The sequence below is a fragment of the Lepidochelys kempii genome, chromosome 10, assembly GCF_965140265.1.
Source record: "Lepidochelys kempii isolate rLepKem1 chromosome 10, rLepKem1.hap2, whole genome shotgun sequence".
NCBI classification, from domain to species: Eukaryota; Metazoa; Chordata; order Testudines; family Cheloniidae; genus Lepidochelys; species Lepidochelys kempii.
In genome coordinates this window covers 53,674,158-53,695,075 of record NC_133265.1, presented here as the reverse complement: position 1 = coordinate 53,695,075, position 20,918 = coordinate 53,674,158, and the positions used below count along the sequence as shown (strand labels likewise).

The following is a 20,918-nucleotide window of genomic DNA, read 5'->3' as shown; positions in this document are numbered from 1 at the left end:
CTGCACCGTAGCTGGAGTCCCAAGTAGGAATTCTAGCAGACTCAGCCAGAATTCTCCTAGGCTGTGCACAGGGCTTGCCTGATGTGCCACTCTTGCAGAAACTACAAAGTACTTTTAATGTCTGAACCCAACTCTGCCTGGTGGTGAGGTGGAGTCTAACCAGGAGCCTACCCTCATTCAAACACATAGCAGCTGTGTAGAGAATAGAAGATAGCAGGGTCCCAACACACATCTGAACATCTTGCTATCTTTGATGAAAGCCACACATCCAAGCCCAGTTGCTGTCATTGTGCTCCCAGCCTCATGCTTACCAAAAAAATTAATAATCAATCATTTAAATATCCTCTAATTCCACTTCCTTAGCTGGCAGGAGGAATCCTCTGTTAATCAAAAGGATCAGTTCATGCATGAAGGAGTGTGCTTCACTATTTCTGCCCCAGTATTCAGTGTTTTACCTATTTATGGAGAGAAGATAACTTAGCTTTTACACACACACTCTCTCTTTCTCAACAAACCAACCACTGAGAGGCTAATTTCAGAGTAACAGCTATGTTAGTCTGTATTCGCAAAAAGAAAAGGAGTACTTGTGGCACCTTAGAGACGAACAAATAAATTGGTTAGTCTCTAAGGTGCCACAAGTACTCCTTTTTTTTTCACTGACAGGCTACTGTACCTGGGAGAGAATAAAACTGATTCATTACCGGTCAGTGCACTAAAACCAAACATTTCCCTATGACAGCTTCAAAAACAACTTAAACTTACATAACCAGCGGGTGAAGAACAGGTGTCCCCTGGCTCCCACAAGAAATCAAAGCCTAGAAAAAAGTTTTAAACCAGGAGAAAAGCCCTAGATAGTTGTCTCTAGGATTCTTCAGCAGGGCAAACAGTGCTTCAAGGACAAACAGGAAAGTAGCTGCTATTTGAGGCAACTTCATTATAAAACCATTTTTAATAAGCATTCTTAACAAAGAGAAGGAGCGTGCTGGCAGAAAAGCCTCCAAGGGCTCTTAAGGCTGCCCAGTTAAGTTATTAGGAAGTTATACATAGGGGACCAAACAGCTTTTTTATTGGCCCCAAGGGACAGGGTTTAGTTTGTCACCTGTTCTCTAGAGGCATAGTCACTAACAGCAGATACTGTTAACCATCAATTTTCTGCCTGTTCCCACTCTGTGAAGGAAAGTATATTTTTGCTTACTCTAGTTGGCACACAAAAGCACAGTGTAAAGTAAGCAAAGGTGTAATTTATGTACTAGGTATTCATAAGTCTGAGCAGTAAAGATGAATCCTTTGTTCTCTTCTTCCCTTTAGCACAATTACATAATTACTACATTTAAAGAAACAATCATAAGACAGGGAAGTCCACCAATGTTGTGACCAGAATGAGGACAGTATGGTAACATGTATAGTATAAGAGGGACACATGGAAGAAGAAAGAGGACTAGAGTCAATAAATTGCCTGACTTTTTGAATCAAACAGAACTGAAAACCTCAGTCTGCTTGCAATAGTTTGGTGACGACGATTTAAGATTATTTGAATATCAAGACCGCTGATGAGCCTGCTGCAAAGTTGTCCTCCCTCACTCTCTGACAAGCCATGCCCTCTTTTTAACATCCGTTGAGGGCTGAAGATAGTAAGGACCCGATTCAGGAACGCATACCTTAAACACATGCTTGAAGTTAAGTATGTGCTTAAATCCTACTGAAGTCAATGCTTAAGTGCTTTTCTGAGTCAGAGCCTAATGGAAAACTGGTGTAGGAATAATGCCAGAACTTATTGTGGGGATGGTACAGGGAAAGCACAGAGAGGCAGCATCTATGGGGCTAGGAAGGAGCTGCGTGGGGAATTCCATTAACCAAACTTGCAGGGATTGATTCACTTCCATCTTTGTTAACCAAACTGCTTGATTGGTTTGTGAATGCTTTTGTTAACCAAATCCTGTGAGGCTCACATAGTCTTCACCTGCTTTAGCTATTGAACAGGAGCTCATGCTCTTTCAGATTAGCACCCATTCTTTTAAAAATATTCCGCAACTGCCACTGGAAAACTAAGGGCTTATCTACATTTGGAAATCGTTATTCCACAATAATTATTTCCTAACAAGACCCACTGTAACATTCCTATTCTAGAACAGGAGTATCCACATGGGGTCTTGTTAGGAAATAATTATTCTAGAATTATTCTGCAATACATTGCCAAGTGTAGACAAGCTCTGACTCTGAACCAATATAGGACAGGCTACTTCACAAAGTAGGCATCACCAACCATGAAAAACTGAGTGGTGGTATGGAGACATCTCAGCAAGTATCTGCACTGTGGCCACTTAAGTAATTTTCACTGAATATGGTTAGGAAGTGAATTCAAGATGCTGGAGGTGAAATGCTACCATATTCACTTATTACACTTCCATGGCTTGGCTTGAGCCAAAAGGCAGCATTACAAAATGCGGTATGGTGGCCTCTTTTTGTTCAGACTTTCAAGGTTTATTTTTTAAAAGGGGTCTCGAGCTGTTATAGTGGTAAGGAAAGTTTTGAAAATGTCAGCTCAGCGTAACAGATGCAGTGATGGCTGTCTGAGTTTCCAAAGAGCCTGAAACTGTAGGTTCTGGGAAATGTGAACTGCCCAGTTCATCTCAGTGGGTGTTAGCTATTATTATTGTCATCTAAGTGAATGCAGGCATTTAGAGTATTTCTTTACTCATAGCATAGAACAGGATGGACAGACTTTTTGGCCCAAGGGCCACATCTGGGTATAGAAATTGTATGGTGGACCATGAATGCTCATGAAATTGGGATTGGGATATGGGAGGGGGTGAGGACTCTGGCTGGGGTGCAGGCTCTGGGGTGTAGGAGGATGCTCCAGGCTGGAACCAAGGGTTTCAGAGGGCGGGTGGGAGATCAGGGCTGGGGGAGGGGCTTGGGGCATGGGGGGCTAAGGGCTTTGGGGTGGTGCTGGGGGTGCAGGAGGGGGATCGGGGTGGGGCAGGGGTTTGGGGCGTGGGGGTGGCTCAGGCGTGAAGGCTCCAGGCGGCGCTTACCTCAAGCAGCTCCCAGAAGCAGCAGCATGTCTCCCCTCCGGCTCCTATGCAGAGGCGCAGCCAGACGGCTCTACTGCACGCTGCCCCGTCCACAGGCGCCGACCCTGCAGCTCCCATTGGCTGCAGTTCCCAGCCAATGGGAGCTGCTTGGGCGGCGGTTGGGGTGGAGCCCTCTGGCTGCCCCTATGCATAGAAGCCGGAGGAGGGACATACTGCTGCTTCCAGGAGCCAAGCAGAGCGGCCCCCAACCCTGCTTCCTGGCTGGAGCATCAGAGCAGGGAAAGCCCCAGACTCCATTCCCCAGCAGGAGCTCAAGGGCTAGATTAAAATGGCTGGTGGGCCAGCTGCAGCCCGCAGTTTGCCATCCCTGGCATAGAAGAAGGCAGAGGCGGAGCATTTTATGAAGAGCAGTACAACCTACTCTAAGGGAACTGCCACTTTGGTGCCAATGGGGTTGGGCATGGGGGAGGTTTCAGCATAAATTTACCATCATCTTTTTCCCTAATCAAGAAAAATCAAAGTCCAGGGAGCCTAGCAGAGGCCAGAGAGCAGAGGCATACAAGTCCCAAGGAAGAGGAGCCAAGGTCAAGAGGCCGAGACAGTATGCGTCATCCTGTTTTGAACATCTGCTCAGTCTCCTGAAAACAGTGCCTCAGTCTCTTGTGTGGACAAAGCTTATTCTGTGGGCAAAGCTTGGAAGAACACCACTCTCTTGTAGGGTTTCTAGTATTGTAACTCACAAATTCCCAAAGGACATAAAATAAAGATGACATTACAGAAGCTGCCAGAGAGAAACAGTGTATTTTTATTTGGTGAGCTATAACCACAGAGCATTACTGACAGGTTGTACTAGCAAGAGCTTAAATCTCTCAGGTTTTATTCAGCTAATTAAATAGATGGGAGACATACGGCTCTTCAACAGTATTTTGCATATGCAGGAATACTTGTTTAGGGTTTGATTCAGAAGTGAGTTCAACTAACTAGCTGTCTTTTGCCCAACAGTTAAATTTCACCTAATACATAATTTATCAAAGACTAATATCAAGAAGACTACCACAAGACTATTTACTCCAGCCCAACACAATGGGTGATATACAAACAGAGCTAACCTGCTGCCCAAGATGGCTATGTTCCACAAAATCAGCCAAAACTTCCTGGCATGTTTACTAAACATGTGACATTACAACACACAACACTAACTGGGTCAGAAGGTCATTAGAACTCTTCTTCTAAAATCAGTGATGGGCTTTTAGCCAATCAGCACACTCAAATGCCCCTGTACTTGGAGGAACTTAGTTTGATAGAACTGTGAACTTTTGCTGGATCCCTAAATAGTATCACATACAGCACCCACGTCACGTGCTGCTTGTAAGAATGCTTTTGGATTTTCCTTAGAGAAATCCTAATCTATTTAACTCGGCTTATTTTTGTTAAATTTATGCTCATGGTGATGAGCATGCTGTGGATAAATAGATTAAACATACAAACACAATGATTTGGCATACACAAAATGCTTGTCAGAAAAGAGTGTCAATTCATTTGCATATTATTAGGCTCCATAACAGCTCAGATTTGCTTTGTGATTCTTGCATCTGGGTGCCGACATGAAACTACACTTGTCTGAAACTATTCCACAATTGGACATTTTAATCTCTAAGCTGTTTTCTGCACAATTATAGGAAAAAAGACAAACTTAGTGTGCATTATGACAAACTGTTAAGGATGCATAGTCTGAATAAATTCCTGATTGAAGAGAATTAGTCACACTGTTATTTAGTTCTCAAGGAACTTCAATCAAAGTTGAAGGAAAATTCTTGTGTTTATCTGCAAATGGTGACTACACAACAACTTTTGTATATTACTCATTTTATTCCGATCCTTGCCTAATGGGTAAGCTCATCTTTCCATTGCTCAGAAACTTTCTTGTTATGCTTCAGAGAAGCGCATAGAAACATCTGCTAGGTACCAATGTGCAAAGTGAGAACCACACTCTGCCAATTCTCTTTAAATTACAAACAAGTAGATCTTTCTTCATATGTATGATGCCACAGAACAGGGCCTCTAATATGTGCTTGAGCTAGTTCATAGGGCGTATGTGTGATCGTTAACAGCACATACATTGTGATTGTGTCTACCGCACATAATAGAACACAAACAAAACTTTGCTTTTCTGCAAGCTATGAATCAGAATATCTTTCACTGTTACTGATACAGAACGATACTTTCCCATCATTAGTCAGCACTGTCAACAGTGACTTAGCATAAATCATCCAGTACAACAAATTAGGTTTCCAAAACAAGAGTGTTTTCCATAATAGGCCCCAGACGCACAATCCATTAAAGCATAAGTGAGGACAATTCCTTATTAGTCTGACATGGATTAAGAAAGTCTTTCCTACAGTCTTCAGGTCTCTGGCTAATGAATAATTTCGCGTATGTATGGCACTACAGAGTGAAAATGGAGAAGTGGCGTTCCTGACAGCGGGTCAGTCAAAGGCGCTACCGTATATAAAATATATAGTCTGGTGGTTTCAGCTTATTTCCAGGTGGACTGGAGTCCATGTCACAAACCACCATGTACAGTAAGCACAATCACTAGCCTCTGCACAAGAGAGGCCCAGGACTGAGCTAACATAAATTCTGAATTACTTACCACCTCTAGAGAGGGTGGTCCCTCCAGGCCAGGGTTGAGCTCATGGGCAAGGCTGTGCAAGGAAGCTGTCTGTACAATGCCTGGCCTGCGGATATACAGAGGACTTCAGTCTCCTGTACTGGCAATCTCAGTCAGTGTGAGCTCAAATATTCACTAAAAGCTAAGGGCCAAAATTTTCCCTCAGATGCCCACGTGTAGTTCCCATTTGTGTCAATGGAAACCACATATCTATACATCTAATGGGAGAATCTGACCCTAAAAATGAGTCTTTAGTACTACACCCGCCTATGCAGAGGACCATCATTGTGCTCTAAACAAGTTTGTGACATTTAACATTTCAAACAACATGACATCAGAATGTCTTGTATCAACAAACCATAGACTATAAATCTGTTATTAAATTTGATAAGACATTGTTTAGTGGTACATGATTTTAAAGCGTGTTTTTTCTTAACATGGATATTTTAAAATGATGAATGAAATAGGGAGTGAAATTAATGTATAGGATTTTATGAAACTGGTTTCACCCTATGAAGCTGTGGTAAACACACCTCTAAGTCTTGTCTTTGTTAAAATACATCCTAACAAGTCTTGCAAAGCAGAGCGTATGATTCTGATACGAGGCATTCATCAAATTCTATATCCATTAATTTTTCCTCCTTCTATGGATACGTGAAATGGTGGGCAAGTGCAATCACTTCACTCTACCTGACTTCCGTGACATAATGATTTCGGAACATTGAAGTGTATAATATCACTCCCTAGTAACAAATCATAACATTTCCTCAGCTCTGAACTTTTGGCTCACTATGGAGTAAGAATGCGGGCTGATCCCAAAAGTAGCTGTCTGTGACAGGGGGGACTTGGAGTAAATATGTGTTCAGTCAGTGCACACGTCCATATAAGTTCCCACAATGTCATTTACTATGGCTGTGTATATGGATGGCTAACAGAAAAATGTCTAATTTCCAACCAGAATTCTCCTTAAGCACAAGCACAACATCATCTCACTTATAGACTAGTGGACAGAAAGGGGGAGGAGATTTAAAATAAAATTTAAAAATAGGTTTTCATTTGAAGCATATCGCATATGTAACAGGCACACAAATGAAGGGAGATCAGAAGGTAATTGTCCTCTCCCTTGGCTTCAGGATACACTAGTTACCAGCTGACTAGAAAGGCACATACATCAGAACCCAGAGCTTTGCCTTGCCTCTTCAAACCCCTTCCCTTTCCTTCCCTTCCCTCTCTCTGCCCCACGACACACACACACTGCATACTCATTTTGATGAAATTTCATCCCTGGGCTGAACCACTCTGTCTTGGGAAGCACACTAGAGTTTGTAAAGTGGAACTTCCCCAGATCAGACAAGCAGTTAATAGTCTGAGAGGCACATCAGTCAGACTACCATGAATTCCATTTGTAAGAGAAGACCAAATCAAAAGGTATTACTTACATGTATGTGTCTTCTTTGTTACGGAAATACCTGGAGGGAAGAAATGATACCATTGTTAGGAAAGTCACCATTGTGTAAACTCTTTTGATACACATTTCATTGTTAAACTCTTATCACAGTCATACGGCTGCCTCTAAAGAAGAGGGATGAACGTCACATTGATTTCAACATTAGATTCAGGAGTATCTCCCTTCTTTGTGTGCAGGTTTTAATGTTATTCTGTGTCCTCCTCCCCATAAACGAAGGCTCAGCTACGTATCCACTGAGATTTTGTTGTCCAAAAGCCTATTCAAGTTCAAACTGTTTTGAGACATGTGGCTGTTCTAAAAGGCACAAGACTACATTCAGAGGGCCTCCACCTTTTATTTCCCATGGTAAAGAATTCTCCCACATTCATACCCATCAATGCACATCAACCTACCTGCACAGAAAAGATCTGAGCAAGACAGAAATTCACTTGCTATGGCCATTAAGTTCAAGTTGTCTTTTCACTGCAAGCTGCAGGTCACGCTCATTAAAACCAAATAAACAGCATTATGAATACGGGCATTATTGGCTGCTATTCTAAGCTGGAAGCAAAATAGATATAACCTGTTAAATATATTGTTGAAGTAATAAAGATGTTTTTGAAGTATTGTTGAAGTAATAAAGATGTAAAGAGGCTTGTGGTGACAGTCAGCGGGGATGTTCCAGCTCATGTGAAATTTGAGACATTTTAAAAAATGCAACAAAACAAATGGAACTAGGCAAGATACATCATACCAAATAAAGACAATATTAACTCCGTTAAATGTCATCGGAATTCATGCTTGAACATAAACAGTGTTGTCTCCACTTTAGTAGATAACTGGTGCTCTACCCTGAGCTCTCAGTATTTAAGCTTCACTCTGCTTTGGGGGCATTCTGTCAGAGGGGAAAGAGACTACTGGAAGTAATAAAAGTATTTGAAATGTTTAGTTCATGATTAAGACCTGTAATGAAATCTTGGATTGGCTTTGCTTGCAATGTATGAAAGTAAGGCAGCTCTGTATCTCCTTAACCCCCAAAACAAATTTATACAGAAAGAGTAAGCTTTTATTTTAGCCCTATTGCTTGGTTATGGAACTTCTCAGCGAGACAAAGTGGATTCTAAAAATCCACAAAAAAACAGATGATGTCATTTGTAAATTTACACTTGACCTCTAAAGATGACATTTTCAAAGTGTCCCTATTTTCACACACAATTAAATCAATATTAAATCAAGCATTCAAGAATCGTGAGGCACAGGCCTCCTAAAAAAAAAAAAATCACAAGAATGGCTTAAAATCACGAGCATTTTTTTTTTAAAAAAAAAAAGAGTTTTAAATTACCTTATGGTTTTTCAGCCTTTAGGTTTCACATTTTCAAGATTTTTCTCCATAACCACAAAGAGTCAAATCTAATTTAAAGGAAAGCTGAGATTCTCACAATAACACACCTCCAGACTTTAACATCATATATCACAGAAGTTGGCAAAACTGATGATGAGACCTAACTCAGAGGCACTGAACACTGCAGTAACACTGCAGCCTTACTTACTTGAATTTGAAATTATAGCCCTCAACAAGAACACCCATTTTTCCCCCAAGAGAGAAAGTCTTTGTTATTATTCGTTTTCTTGGTTGATCTACAGAATAGCACTCACATCTCCTTACAGAAGTCATCACTACAAACTTTCCTAACATTTCCTTGATAGAAGCCCTCATCTCTGCTGTAGCTTATTTGACTAGCCCCTACAATCTTAGGGGTATTCTACTGAATCACACACGCAGAGAAAAAAAAGAGTCTTTAATCTGAACACGATTTGCAACTCTCTCTCAGAACTCTAGTGCTAATAAATTGATACATCAGTGCTCTTTCAGCATTATGAGAGCCATATGTGTACTCTTCTCAGAAAATAATGCTTTCGGTGAAATCACTTTGAACAGAGAGTGCTTAAGCTGTCACTTCTGATTACTCACAGCCTCATCACAATAGGGTTTGCCACAGCACAAAACAGACTTAGCTGTATTTGCTGACTGAGGGACTACTTTCTCCTGACGCATGAAGCACTGATGGAAATATCAACGTTTATATCTTTCTACTTAAAATTTTTAAACAAGTGTGGTATATTTAGCAAATCAAACGTATCTGTAATAATTACCGATTAGCAGCCGATAAGGCTTAAGATCTTTTACACACACATTTTTAGATCTGTTTAAAAACATACATCATCTGGATTGCAGTCAATGATGGTGTCTTCCGCAGCATTACAATGGCATTAGCTGTATATAAATCAAAGGTATTAATTTTAATTGAGCCTTTATTGAAACCAATTTTGGTACAAATGAAATCAATGTGAGATTTGCCATTGATTTCAACAGGACTAGATTAAAATTAACTAGGAATCTTAATTATATTTTTAAAGAAGTATTTTTTAAATTTGTAAATTTAAAGATTCCTCCCACATAAATAATTACACATGGGGAAACTTTGAAAAGCAAAGCTACTGGGACATCCAACCAGTTAATCAGATAGGATACTTTATAACCACTGCTTTAACAATAAATATGCCATGCATTGCTAGGTCATTGTAGCATATCTTGTCTAGTATTACGATACGAAAACAAAGGCATAGTGATTCTAACCACTTATGTTTAAATAATCCCCTAGAAACAGACAATTAAAAGTGTGTTTTGAAGGGAAATGTACAAATAACTCTGAAGAATCTGTCGATATGAGGCATAAACTAAGCACTGTCATGAATTTTAAATCATTCACAGCAAATACTAACGCTATTAATGTCCAGATTTCTATTTCTCTTCTATGGGCCATATCTCACTAGTTTTACAGAAGCAGTCAATTCCACTGAAATCAATGGGATCACTTAAGGATCTAAATCTGCAAAGTCTAATGCATATAATCAACTTTACTCACTGATTAGTCCCATTCAGTTTAATGGGATTACTTGTGTACCTAAATATTTGCAGGATTGGATGCTAAATTTGTACAATGGAATAGAAAATGGAATACAATGGAAAAATGCATATGGTAAAATGGAAATGGCATGGATGATCCACAACTCAGCATGGGACCAAACTCCAAGATGTGTCTAAAATAAAGCACCAGGTGTTATTTTTGTAAACAAGTGGGAGCATATACAATCCTTTGACCTCAATTAAAAATGCCATTTAAGAAAAACTCAAAATTGTTAAATCAGATTACAGTACGTTTCACTTTACATACATGGGTTCATTTTCAATGTGATTTTCTGAAGTAATGTGTGACAACTTAAAGAGATTATCACTGTCTTAAACTGCCAATTTTTCATTCTAATTTTGAAACAAAACCAAACAGCTTCAGTGTTGCTAATACAGAAAGATTTCCTGATTTCAACTGGCCAGACTTCAAAGTAAAGCAAAGGAAATGTCACGAAAATACCACAGTATATCATTGCCATGGTTATCAGTGAGTGAAAGTTTCAATATTACACTTATCACGGTGTTTATCAATTCAGCAGCGTGACTGGACATTCCCAATCAATGCCAAATCCTAGTCAAGTTAACATGTTGCTATGCAATTCTCTATGTGGCAACAAGCAATTTCATTTTGTTTTAAGTGAAAAGAATTTATATGACACTTGTTTTTCCACTCCCACTAAATATACATCATTTGCCATTATGGGTGATATTTACAAAAACAGGTTTCTCTATGGAATAAACTTGAGGAAGAATACCTAGCAACAGGGATAGGATATAATTTTGCAAGCAGTTAGCCATATGACCTTCACTAGCCAACTTCAAACAGAGATAAAAATGTCTTTTGAGAATAAAAAAAACCCAAACATTTTATAGATCATAAGCCATTTCTTGGAGTTGCTCACCCAGATAACATCTAAAGAAGCATAATGAAACATTGCTTAGTCTGTGAACTCGGATTATTACTGCTGTTATACAATTGTCAACTTTCCATATTTCAAGGGGAAAACTTCTGTACTTTGATGTAAAGAATGATAAGTAAAAAGTCCCATCTGGCAGAATTCATTATTCTCTAAAACATCCAAGGGAATATTTGCTTGAGTGCAGTAGTTACATACAGTTTTCTTAAACCTCTGAGAAAACTGTTCCAAAAAATTTTGTCTTTAGAAAGGCCTGCAGCAATGGCAGACCACGTAACTGGGCATCAGAATGCTTCAACCAGGATAATGTTTTATTTTCTTTACTTAATATTAATTTAAACTGACTTTATAATACTAGCTCAGCTCTTTAAGCCAACATTAGTTGTTTATCAATGGCATGGTTACAAAAAATCAGGAAGTCAGCACTGTAACTTTTGGAAATTCTGGAATTTAGTGTTTTTATGGCACATTATAGACCTGTCATTATGGAATCAAAAACATTACAACTTTTTAACTCTAGGCTTCCCACCTGATGTATTGTGTAAAATCAGAAAGAAAATGTATTACAATCTTCCGGATCCTACTGTGTTTCTATCCATCCCTCCACTTCTCTTTTACTTTATCGTTGTTAGAAGCTAGCAATTAAGGTGGTAGATTATACATAACACTTGGGTGCTTGCAGAGAACCTCGAAAAGCAGAATAATAGACTTGAATGTACTCAGACAGGAATACATTCTTTTAGAATGTTTAACAATGGTTTATATAAAGTACATAGGGATCCCTGGCTCGAAGAAGTCACATGATCTTTCTTGGCACTGTTTTTATGATGGTCAAGGTAAAAGTAAAATGCACACATATATTGTAAATGCAGGCTGAGCGGGTCTGACCAAACAAAATGATGTTACAAAACAATGTCCTTGTCTAGGACAAAAGAACTGTTAATGATAATCAGTACATATTACTGAAAGTGCTCCAAGTACTTTTGTTTCAAAAATTGTTAATGGACACTAATGCTTACAGTTCACTCAAAAGAGAAATAAATTATGTGCTAGGGTTGCAAGGACAACATACACTAGACATCAAACAATCAGGAATATAAGAACAATCAAGCATTCTATAATTACATAAAAGCTTTTTTAAAAAAATCACTTTAGAAATTATGAGAATAAAAATATTTTGTAAGGTTTTAGCTTTCCTAAAGCTTGCTCATACAGAAAAGGGGATGTCTGGCTGTTACCGATAGAACAGCAGCTCACCATGGCAAAAACAATTTCTATTTTGGGCTAGCTCATGCTTTTTTATTATAAAGGAATGGTGTACAGGGGGAGCACTCAATGTCTCTTGGGCTCAGATCCTCAAAGGTACTTAGGTGCCTAACTCCCATTGATTTCAAATGGAGTTAGATGCCTAAATACCACTGAGGGTCTAGGCCTTTGACTCCCTGGTTGAACTGGAAATGCTGCATACTCTTCCCAGGGCTGGATGAAGGCCTGGGTACTTTGGAGTTTTAAGTTCCTGGGTGACACAGGAGTTTTAAGTTCCACTTATTTATTTTAAAGCAATTTTCTAACCCGCAGAGTTAGGGAGAACAGCTTGGAAATGTGAACCAAGCATAATCATTGCAGTGATGTCAGCAGACAATCTGAAACAATTCCCACCCAAGCAGAGAGAGCCCAGCAGTTGAGGTAAGGACTGGGATTCCCCATCCTGCTGTCCCTGCCTCTCCAGAAGAAGAGAAGGGACTCCTGCTTCCAATCCTGGTGGGGAAAGAAGGGAGTTCCAGGCTGCTCTCTATGCCTCCCTTGCAACAAAGGAAGACACCCTGCCACAACTACCCCAAGGTGTGGTCAAGGTCACGATATAAGGGCAGGGCCAGAGCCATGGAGGGAGACATGTATCTAGGGCCCCTGCTTGCTCTACTCCAGTCCTGATTCTCCCATGTCTATAGCCAGTTCTGTTGACACCCTGCCTTATTTCTACCAATGGAGATCTGTTGTGGTTCTTAAAATTCCAACTATATTTGGAGTACAGATCACCCTTGTGTCCAGACAAGATTCTCCAGACATGTTGCTTAAACTCTCTTCCTCAGCTTCCCCATATGTAAAATGGGGATAGTATGAGACCTCCAGATGGAAAAACACTGAGTATTTAAAAAGTAGTTTATGACGAGGTTAATGGCCTGATTTAAGCAAGTGCTGAGCACCTGGCAACACCATCTGACTTCCAGATACTGACTTACTATGTGATCTGGAAACATCATTTTATAACTTCATTTTTCATAAAGCTGAACACCTACACCTCAAAGTGACTTCACCTCTGAAAAAGCCAATAAAACTATTATTGTTCCTCCAGAAACCCAAAATACTCATCAAAAAGAACAAATGTCATTGTCGTTACAAAGGCTATTCTCTCACTTTGTAGAAACCCTAACCCTGAACATTTGCTGATATTTGCTCTCAACATTCCCACCTCATAAATTCTTACTGTCTCACCTCAGGTGCCAAAATTCCAGAGGGCAAAAATCTTGACTCTAGAGACAAATTTCACTTTCCAACCTTAAACGTTTGGTACTAGGATAATGCGACTATTACACACATGCACTGAGGAATAACCCAAACAGTTTACACTGATGCACAACACCCTTTATTTACCAGAAGAGCTGGCATGCAACATTCTCCCCAGTATATAACACTGGACAACCGGCCAGCTATATTTTTTAAAAACTCTTCCCATAAAGCATCAGCTATTGGCCACTGCCAGCAGCAGGAGAAACTTCAACACTGGTCAGATCCTGCACAGAAAATCTTCTCCTCGTATTGATCATGAAAGCAACATTTCACACTTCTTCACTGCAGTGAAACCCTGATTTTTGCTAGATCTTGACTGAGTTAACTCCTAGTTAACTGGACGTCAGTTATGTCCCCTTGAGTTACTGAGTCAAGCTTTACTCCTGCAGAGCTCCTCTGGAGTGGATTAAACTCTCTGGTTCCCCTTAATGGAGAATGCTGGTGTAACTAATTGGGAAAACTGATGAGCTGAGCCCCAATTTTAAGGAAGTTTCTGGTATCCGGCACTTGTTTTCTTGGACTTGCTTTTTCTCAAGGAGGTCTTTCAGACCTTTAAGTATTTTCTTTTTCTTCCATAAATAAGTAATGAAATAGATAAGAAAAAACAGACAGACAAAACATATTAAAAAAATCTCTACATTTTTATATGGCAACTATCAGTGTAGTATATATTTCTATACAGTTGACCTAAATTTATTTTCCCTATTTGTACCTAGTGTATTAAAAGTAAAATATAATTTAGAATTGTATCTAAAAAAAAGAGGCTTCATAGGAAAACTCTGAATTAGTTTTGTTTTAATGACTAGTAATTACACAATTGACTGAGCAAACCATGAAGTAAGGATTTAAAAATAGTCTTACAGTGCAACACAATTATGGGGAGCGAATTCAGTTTAATGTACAGCATTCTATAAATCCCCCCCCCACCACTGTTCTTCAGATAAGCTACAAAACATAAAGAAATCGTACATCTCTTAAAAAGAGGCCTTCTTATTATAAATTTTATCCAAACTGTGAGTCTTACTATAAGCCATCATTTTATATAGTTTTAATTATGACAGTAAAATATTGCCACAAGCGACAGACTCTCTCTCTATAAGCCCTGTACCTTTTCCTTGCAGTGACATTCAAAGCACAGAGTCTCCTTCATTTAAAGGAGCTGTCCTATCATCTCACTAATGGGAACAATTCATTTAACCTGCACTAGATATACAGCCAAGGAGCTCTGTAATGTGTGCAGCTTCCTGAGGGGAATCAGTCCTTATGGTTGGCCCTTCCTGCTATTTGATTCATTGACTAGAGTTCCACTTTCTTTCCACTTTGTCTGATTTTAGACAAAAAGGACATTCCAGAAAATGTGAATTGTTTAACGATTAGCATCATTTTAGCAAGCTCACTGTTTGATATGACCACAAGCAGCTCAATACTATGAAGCAATGGGAGCTTCTTGATTTCAGACATATTTGTTGTATTTTGAACATCTTATAGCCCATATTACTCCTCTGATGACAGTGTGGGAGTTGCTTCTTCTTGCATCTTGGATTATAAAAGGTTAACTTTTCCTGATTGTTCCCCTGACCTTCTGCATAAAACAAAAATGCGAGCATATATTTGTTAAAAGTTATATTTAGAAGCAATACCTTATTTAATTATGTAGTCTAAAGAAGTCTTACATCAATACACAGAAGAGGTACAGAATGAGTTGAACAAGCATCTCTGCACTGCCCTATTAATGTACACAGCAGTGCCAACCCCAAGCATTCAAAAGTCTTGAGGCAGGCTGTGACGGGGTCTATAAACCCCACACAGACGAGGAAGGTGCCAGAGAAGCCCTGGTGGTAGGGTTGACCCTGCCCTTCTGATCCTGTCAATCTTGTATGATAGGGAGAAGGCCTTTAAAATGGAGGAAGCTGCAATGAGCGGGAGGGAAAGGGGGAGACGCAGGATGCCCTAAGCAGCAAACTGCTGGAATGACTCCTGAAGCCATGGAGAATGCAGTGGACTTCCAGAGCAAAACAGGCAATTTTCCCAACCTCCCACCCCCACATGTTGGTGCTGGATCGTTGGCATATCAGTTTGACTTCAAGTATCTGGAATCCTTCCTGATGAAAGTCACTAAATATGTATCATGTTGATGTAAAATATCATTTCTTTAGATTCATAAAAACATGCAACATTAATTTATTTAGTCTAATGCATTATGTACATTACAAAATACTTTAAAAAGTCAGAAGAACTGAAGTTTGCTTTAACGCTAGAGAAGACCCCAAATCAAAACCACAGAACACTTCAGGACTGTGGGAAAGTTCAATTCCAGATCTATGCAGCTAGCCTCAGTCTTTGTAAGAGGTTGAATAAAAAATTGGATCAAAAACCATGGTCAGCTTTGCATGTTGAAGCAAACTCTGCAGGTTGGGCTCATCTGTATTAGAAAACTAAGCGCTCTCTCTGGATTTAGTCAAATATGCCCATGTCCTTGGATTTCTCTAGATTTAATTCTAGGGGTCATGGAGATTGTTATGGTTTCAAGTAAAGGACACACCTTTAATTATCCTACACACATAGCTGCATTACCATTGTTGTTTCCCAAAACAGTTAGAACGCTGAACAGACAGAGGATTTCTCCCCATTCAAAATAAGGAAATATGCTCATTTAAAAGAAAAATATTGGTAGGGTCTCTGAAACAGCTTATGTATGGGAAGTCTAATCTGTACACTGACCATTAAATTGGATTATCAAATACAATTTACTAATGAATTAAAGGGAGACTAATTCTCTTGCATGACATAATACAAATGCTACCTCTTCCATCCCTTGATGCCAGTGGTTACTGCAAATACTGAAAAACTGCAGGCAAAAGGGAGTCCTCCTGGAAATCCAGCACTAAGGCATTCATATGTTTTTTAAAATAGTACTTCAAAATAGTACTTCAGCTTCTGTAGCATTCAAACTGCTGGGCAAAATTAGGATAGTGGGCAAACATTATAAAATGTTTGAATAAAGCCAGTATTTCTTTACTGGCCACTGAAAGTTCTGTATAAAAATGGAAAATAGCATTGAACATTTTGATTCAAAAGGAGGAGGGAAAGCATTGACTATAAAGATGAAACTGGATTTGGCATAGACTTCAGAATAATGATTGAAACAGTCTTTGAACTAACCTCTGAATTATCTACTGGTTTGGAAATACAGCAAATTGGTAGATGCTGTGAGGTAACCTGTATTTGTAGAATACCATACTATGTCTCTGTACATTTGTTGTGCTGTATGTTGCTAACCTTCTGTTTACTAATAATGAACGGCAAGGTGCTTAAGGAACACAGTTAAGATGGTAATGGACAAGATCCACTTTTATGATCAATGTTTGAATTGAAAATAAGGGTTATTTCTATGTAGTCTTTATTTGAGCTTCTTGTGGTACTGTTGATTTAGTCCTGGTGCTGTATTTTTACTGCATGGAGATATAGAGATAATAGTTATCCCTTGTATAGCTTTGGTAACACTGCTGAATCACCAGGGTTTTTCTATACTATGGTGCAAAAGGGTGGCTTGCCTGTGGGGTGGAGAGCCTGGGGCTAAAACAGCCCTAATTACAGGACAAGTCACACTTGGGTTGAACCAGTGGCCCCAGGGTAAAACGCTGCAGGGATGGGGTCTGCAGAGTGAAGCTGCAGTGGGGGTCTGCAGCGGTTCTCGAGGAAGGCACAGTTCCTCAGGAAGTGGGGGGGGGGGGGGAGCTGTGCCCAGCTAAAGCCAGGATAGAAGATTTATTTGTGTTTGTTTGAGAACATTGTTAATTTAATTAAAATAAAAAGACCCTAAGAAGGGCTGTGACTGAAAGAGAGACTCCGGAGTTTGTTGCAAGAGGTCTGGTGAAGGGGAAAACAGGTTGGACACAGCAGAGGCACCCTGGCCATGTCGGGGTGCTCAGGTGGTGGCTGGCCCTATTCATTGGGCCTGAACCAACACACACACTTGGTTGTGGTAGGGGGCAGGGTTCCAACTTCAAATCTCAGAGCTGTCACATCCCTGGAATGAACTAACCAAAGCCCCTCAGCTCAAAACTCTTGAACTTTCAGGGGGGTTAAAATTCACATTGAAATTTTGCAGCCAGAGCCTGGCCCATGTCTAGTATTTCTTGACCTATGTCCATAAATAGTACTACTTATTCAGATAAAGATACTTCCCAAGTTTAACATACTATTTTCATCTAAGGTTTAATAGAAAAATAATTAGGTTTGAAACACGAGAAACTCAAATTTCTGTCACATATGTATCATTTAGTTAGTGACATACTAACACAGCTAAGAATAGATACATTAGAAAACAATATTTTAAAGAACCAAACAGCGCTCCCATTTGACTTCTATTGACAAGATAAATCTTATCAGGTATTTAATTTTGTTCTCATTAAGTTGTGAGGTTAATGGCTTTACGGTTCAGTCCATGAGAGAAGCAATGTCAGGTATTCACCTTGAGAAGTTATCTTAGCAGAACTACATTCAGGCGTTAAGCCCATTGTAAAATATAGTACTAGGATGTGTTGTAGAGCTGCATATCAAAGAGACAATTGTATTGCTGGCTGAATTCCAGTTTGGCTTCAGTGCATATTTTCTTCAATTAACCCTGGTGCACACAAATTGCACACAGGCACAGAAGGATTCCCCATTCTCTTCAAGACTGTACATAAGGGAAGACTTCACATAGATGGAAATCTTCACACAAGTTTTGCATAGAAAATCCTTCATCAGCACAGTAGCTAAAGGGCAGAAAAAAATACTTATACAGCTGAGAGAACGGGGTAACTGTCTTAATAGTTTAATCATGGTAATGCCTTGGAGAACAGCAACTTTCTCCCAAATTCTGGTTGTTGCCACCCTCCAAAACCAATATTCAAGCCATTTCTAAGCTTATAATACATATCTTGTTTTCTCAATTGCATGCTTCTCCTTGTCAATACAGGTAAACATAAGAAATGTCTAAGCACTGCTGGGATACTATGGTGGCTGTGGAAAGCCACCTGCTATAGGTCTAGCAGTAATACCATACTGTAGAAAATCACTGGCTCCTATGCCTGAGTGGCTTGAACTTGTATATATTACCTGAAAGATGGCACCTCTAACAGCCCAATATCAACTAGTACAACACACGGACATTGGTTCAATACTGTCTAAGGAAGAAGTGTACCATCTATTGAGTCACCAGCTCCATTCTAACACTCAAGCAGTCCTTGGAGATCTCCCAAGGAAGTACTGACCCAGTATACCCCTGCTTAACTTTTGACAAAAAACAGGAATGCAGTAGCAGGTGGTATATTTGCAGACTACAATTTTTTTTTGCCAATTCCTTATGTAATTTATAATCAAATTATTATTATTATAATTTGCTCCCCATAACAACTGCATGTAGTGACTAACTAGCAAGTGCTTTACCTTTCAGGTGGAGTTGTAACATTTGCAAAGATATGAGCAATGCAGTGAAGGAATTTTATAGTTACATTGAAGTAAATTTGAAAATATGAAGATTTATCCCATATCAGAAAAGTATTCAACTATACAAGGAATGCTTGGTGTGCTCTCCTTGCAGTTAGTGCAGATATAATAATACTTAGCATTTACTTTATTCAGTGCTTTACATCTTCAAAGCACTGTGCAAACATCTCAAAATCCAAGTGTTATCCCCAATTTACAGACAAGGAAAGAGACACAAATGTAATTATAAAAGTTGCTCAAGCCCACAGAGCTGGGATTAAAAACACATGGGTGCCTGGCTCCTAGCTGTAGTCTTCATTCACAAAGGTATGAGAGTAAGGAGTTTCTCACTCTGTCCTCTATCCCAATGACTCCTTCTGCTTATGTGGTGACATCCTTATCTTCTCCCTTTGGCAACCATTTCATAAGGCATCAGAATGATTGTGATGTCACAAGATAAGCATTCTGACATCACTGAAAAAGGGGTCACGATAATAAAAATAACCACTTGTTTAATCAACAGACATCTTGGATTTGAACACTGGGCCTATGTCCTGGAGATAACTCTCATAATTTTCTAACATCACATCAGGAGTCTCAATTTGGGACATTCTCCAAAAACACAAAGAATGACTCCCAATATCACCGGCATTCCCCCCTCCACCATTTTGCTTTTGAATATTTTGTTTTGTAAAATGATGATGGGGAAAATATCCTGATTTACTGGATTTTTTTAAAAAAAGTTGAACCATTGTGACTGCAGCTAGTATATATTTAATCAATATGGGTGCAAAATAATATCAGTGGCAACTGTGAAAGCATGCTAAATAAGAATAAAAAAATTAAGAAATAACCTATGGAAATTAGTCTAAAATTTTAGGATTTCATTCTTTATTAAAATCTTTCTATAATTTTTTAAACCATCCCATAGTATTTAATAGATAATTACGGCCTTGCTACAGAGTTTTCAGTGTTGTTTTTATAGTCTTATAGAATTTAAAATTCTGTCATTCAAAATCCTATAGGGCTGTTCCATAAGGAAATGTTAGTTCTAGTGCGAAATCTTTTTTAAAAACTATGGGGAGAGTTTATTGGACTGAATTGATCTCTGGTGTAACCCCGCTGACTTCAGTATGGTTATAGTATGAATGAATTTGGCCCATTATTTTTCGAATGGAAACAGCAGTGGACATCAACTTCTTATTACAATTGGGGGACTATTTTAACCCTAATTAAAAGATAAACAATATTCTCTAGCAAGGAATATTTTCTCTTTGCCCAATGGCTCTGTTATAGATTCTGAAGAATGGTCTTTTTTCAAGGAGTATTTATGATCTGGAAAGTCAATTTCTTGTGTGCTGCTTGATTTATCCCAACCGAATACTATATCACCAATGTGCTTGTAAATTTGACTTTCATAATTCTTCTGAGATTAACTGTCTCAAAAATGGCATCTTTTCAGTAGGCTCTCTCCATGGTAACTTTTTGAATTTTAAAGACGAGTTCCCTTTCATTTCAAAAATATACTGAATTTCAACTTCTCATTGCTTTGCTCTCCTGGGGAAGAGAAGCAGATTCTATTATGTCTTGATCAGCTGTGGATGAATGGGGGGAAATAAGGAGGGGGAAGGAGCTATGCTGAGGACTTGTGCAAAAAGTGAGACTTGAATATAGCACAAGTAGCACTTCAACACTTCAGACTCCTTTAGTGCAGAGCTCCCTGGAGAGTTCCGTTTAAATCACTAAACTTATTTCAGGGAAGGGGAAAACACCCTAGAGAAAACTCTGTCAACTCCAGCAAAATTAATAAACTGGTTGCCACTGATGGGAACTACAT

The 20,918-nt window shown here is 39.2% G+C and overlaps 1 protein-coding gene across 3 annotated transcripts in view; it reads right to left on the bottom strand.

Annotated features, from left to right (window-relative positions):
- Window positions 1-20,918, bottom strand: part of RORA (RAR related orphan receptor A) — a 552,459-nt gene that overhangs the window by 160,556 nt on the left and 370,985 nt on the right. For all 3 annotated transcript variants that reach the window (XM_073303639.1, XM_073303636.1, XM_073303638.1), the window contains exon 2: window positions 7,146-7,175. In XM_073303639.1, coding sequence (XP_073159740.1) covers window positions 7,146-7,175 — 30 coding nt within the window. The remainder of the gene's footprint in view (window positions 1-7,145; window positions 7,176-20,918) is intronic.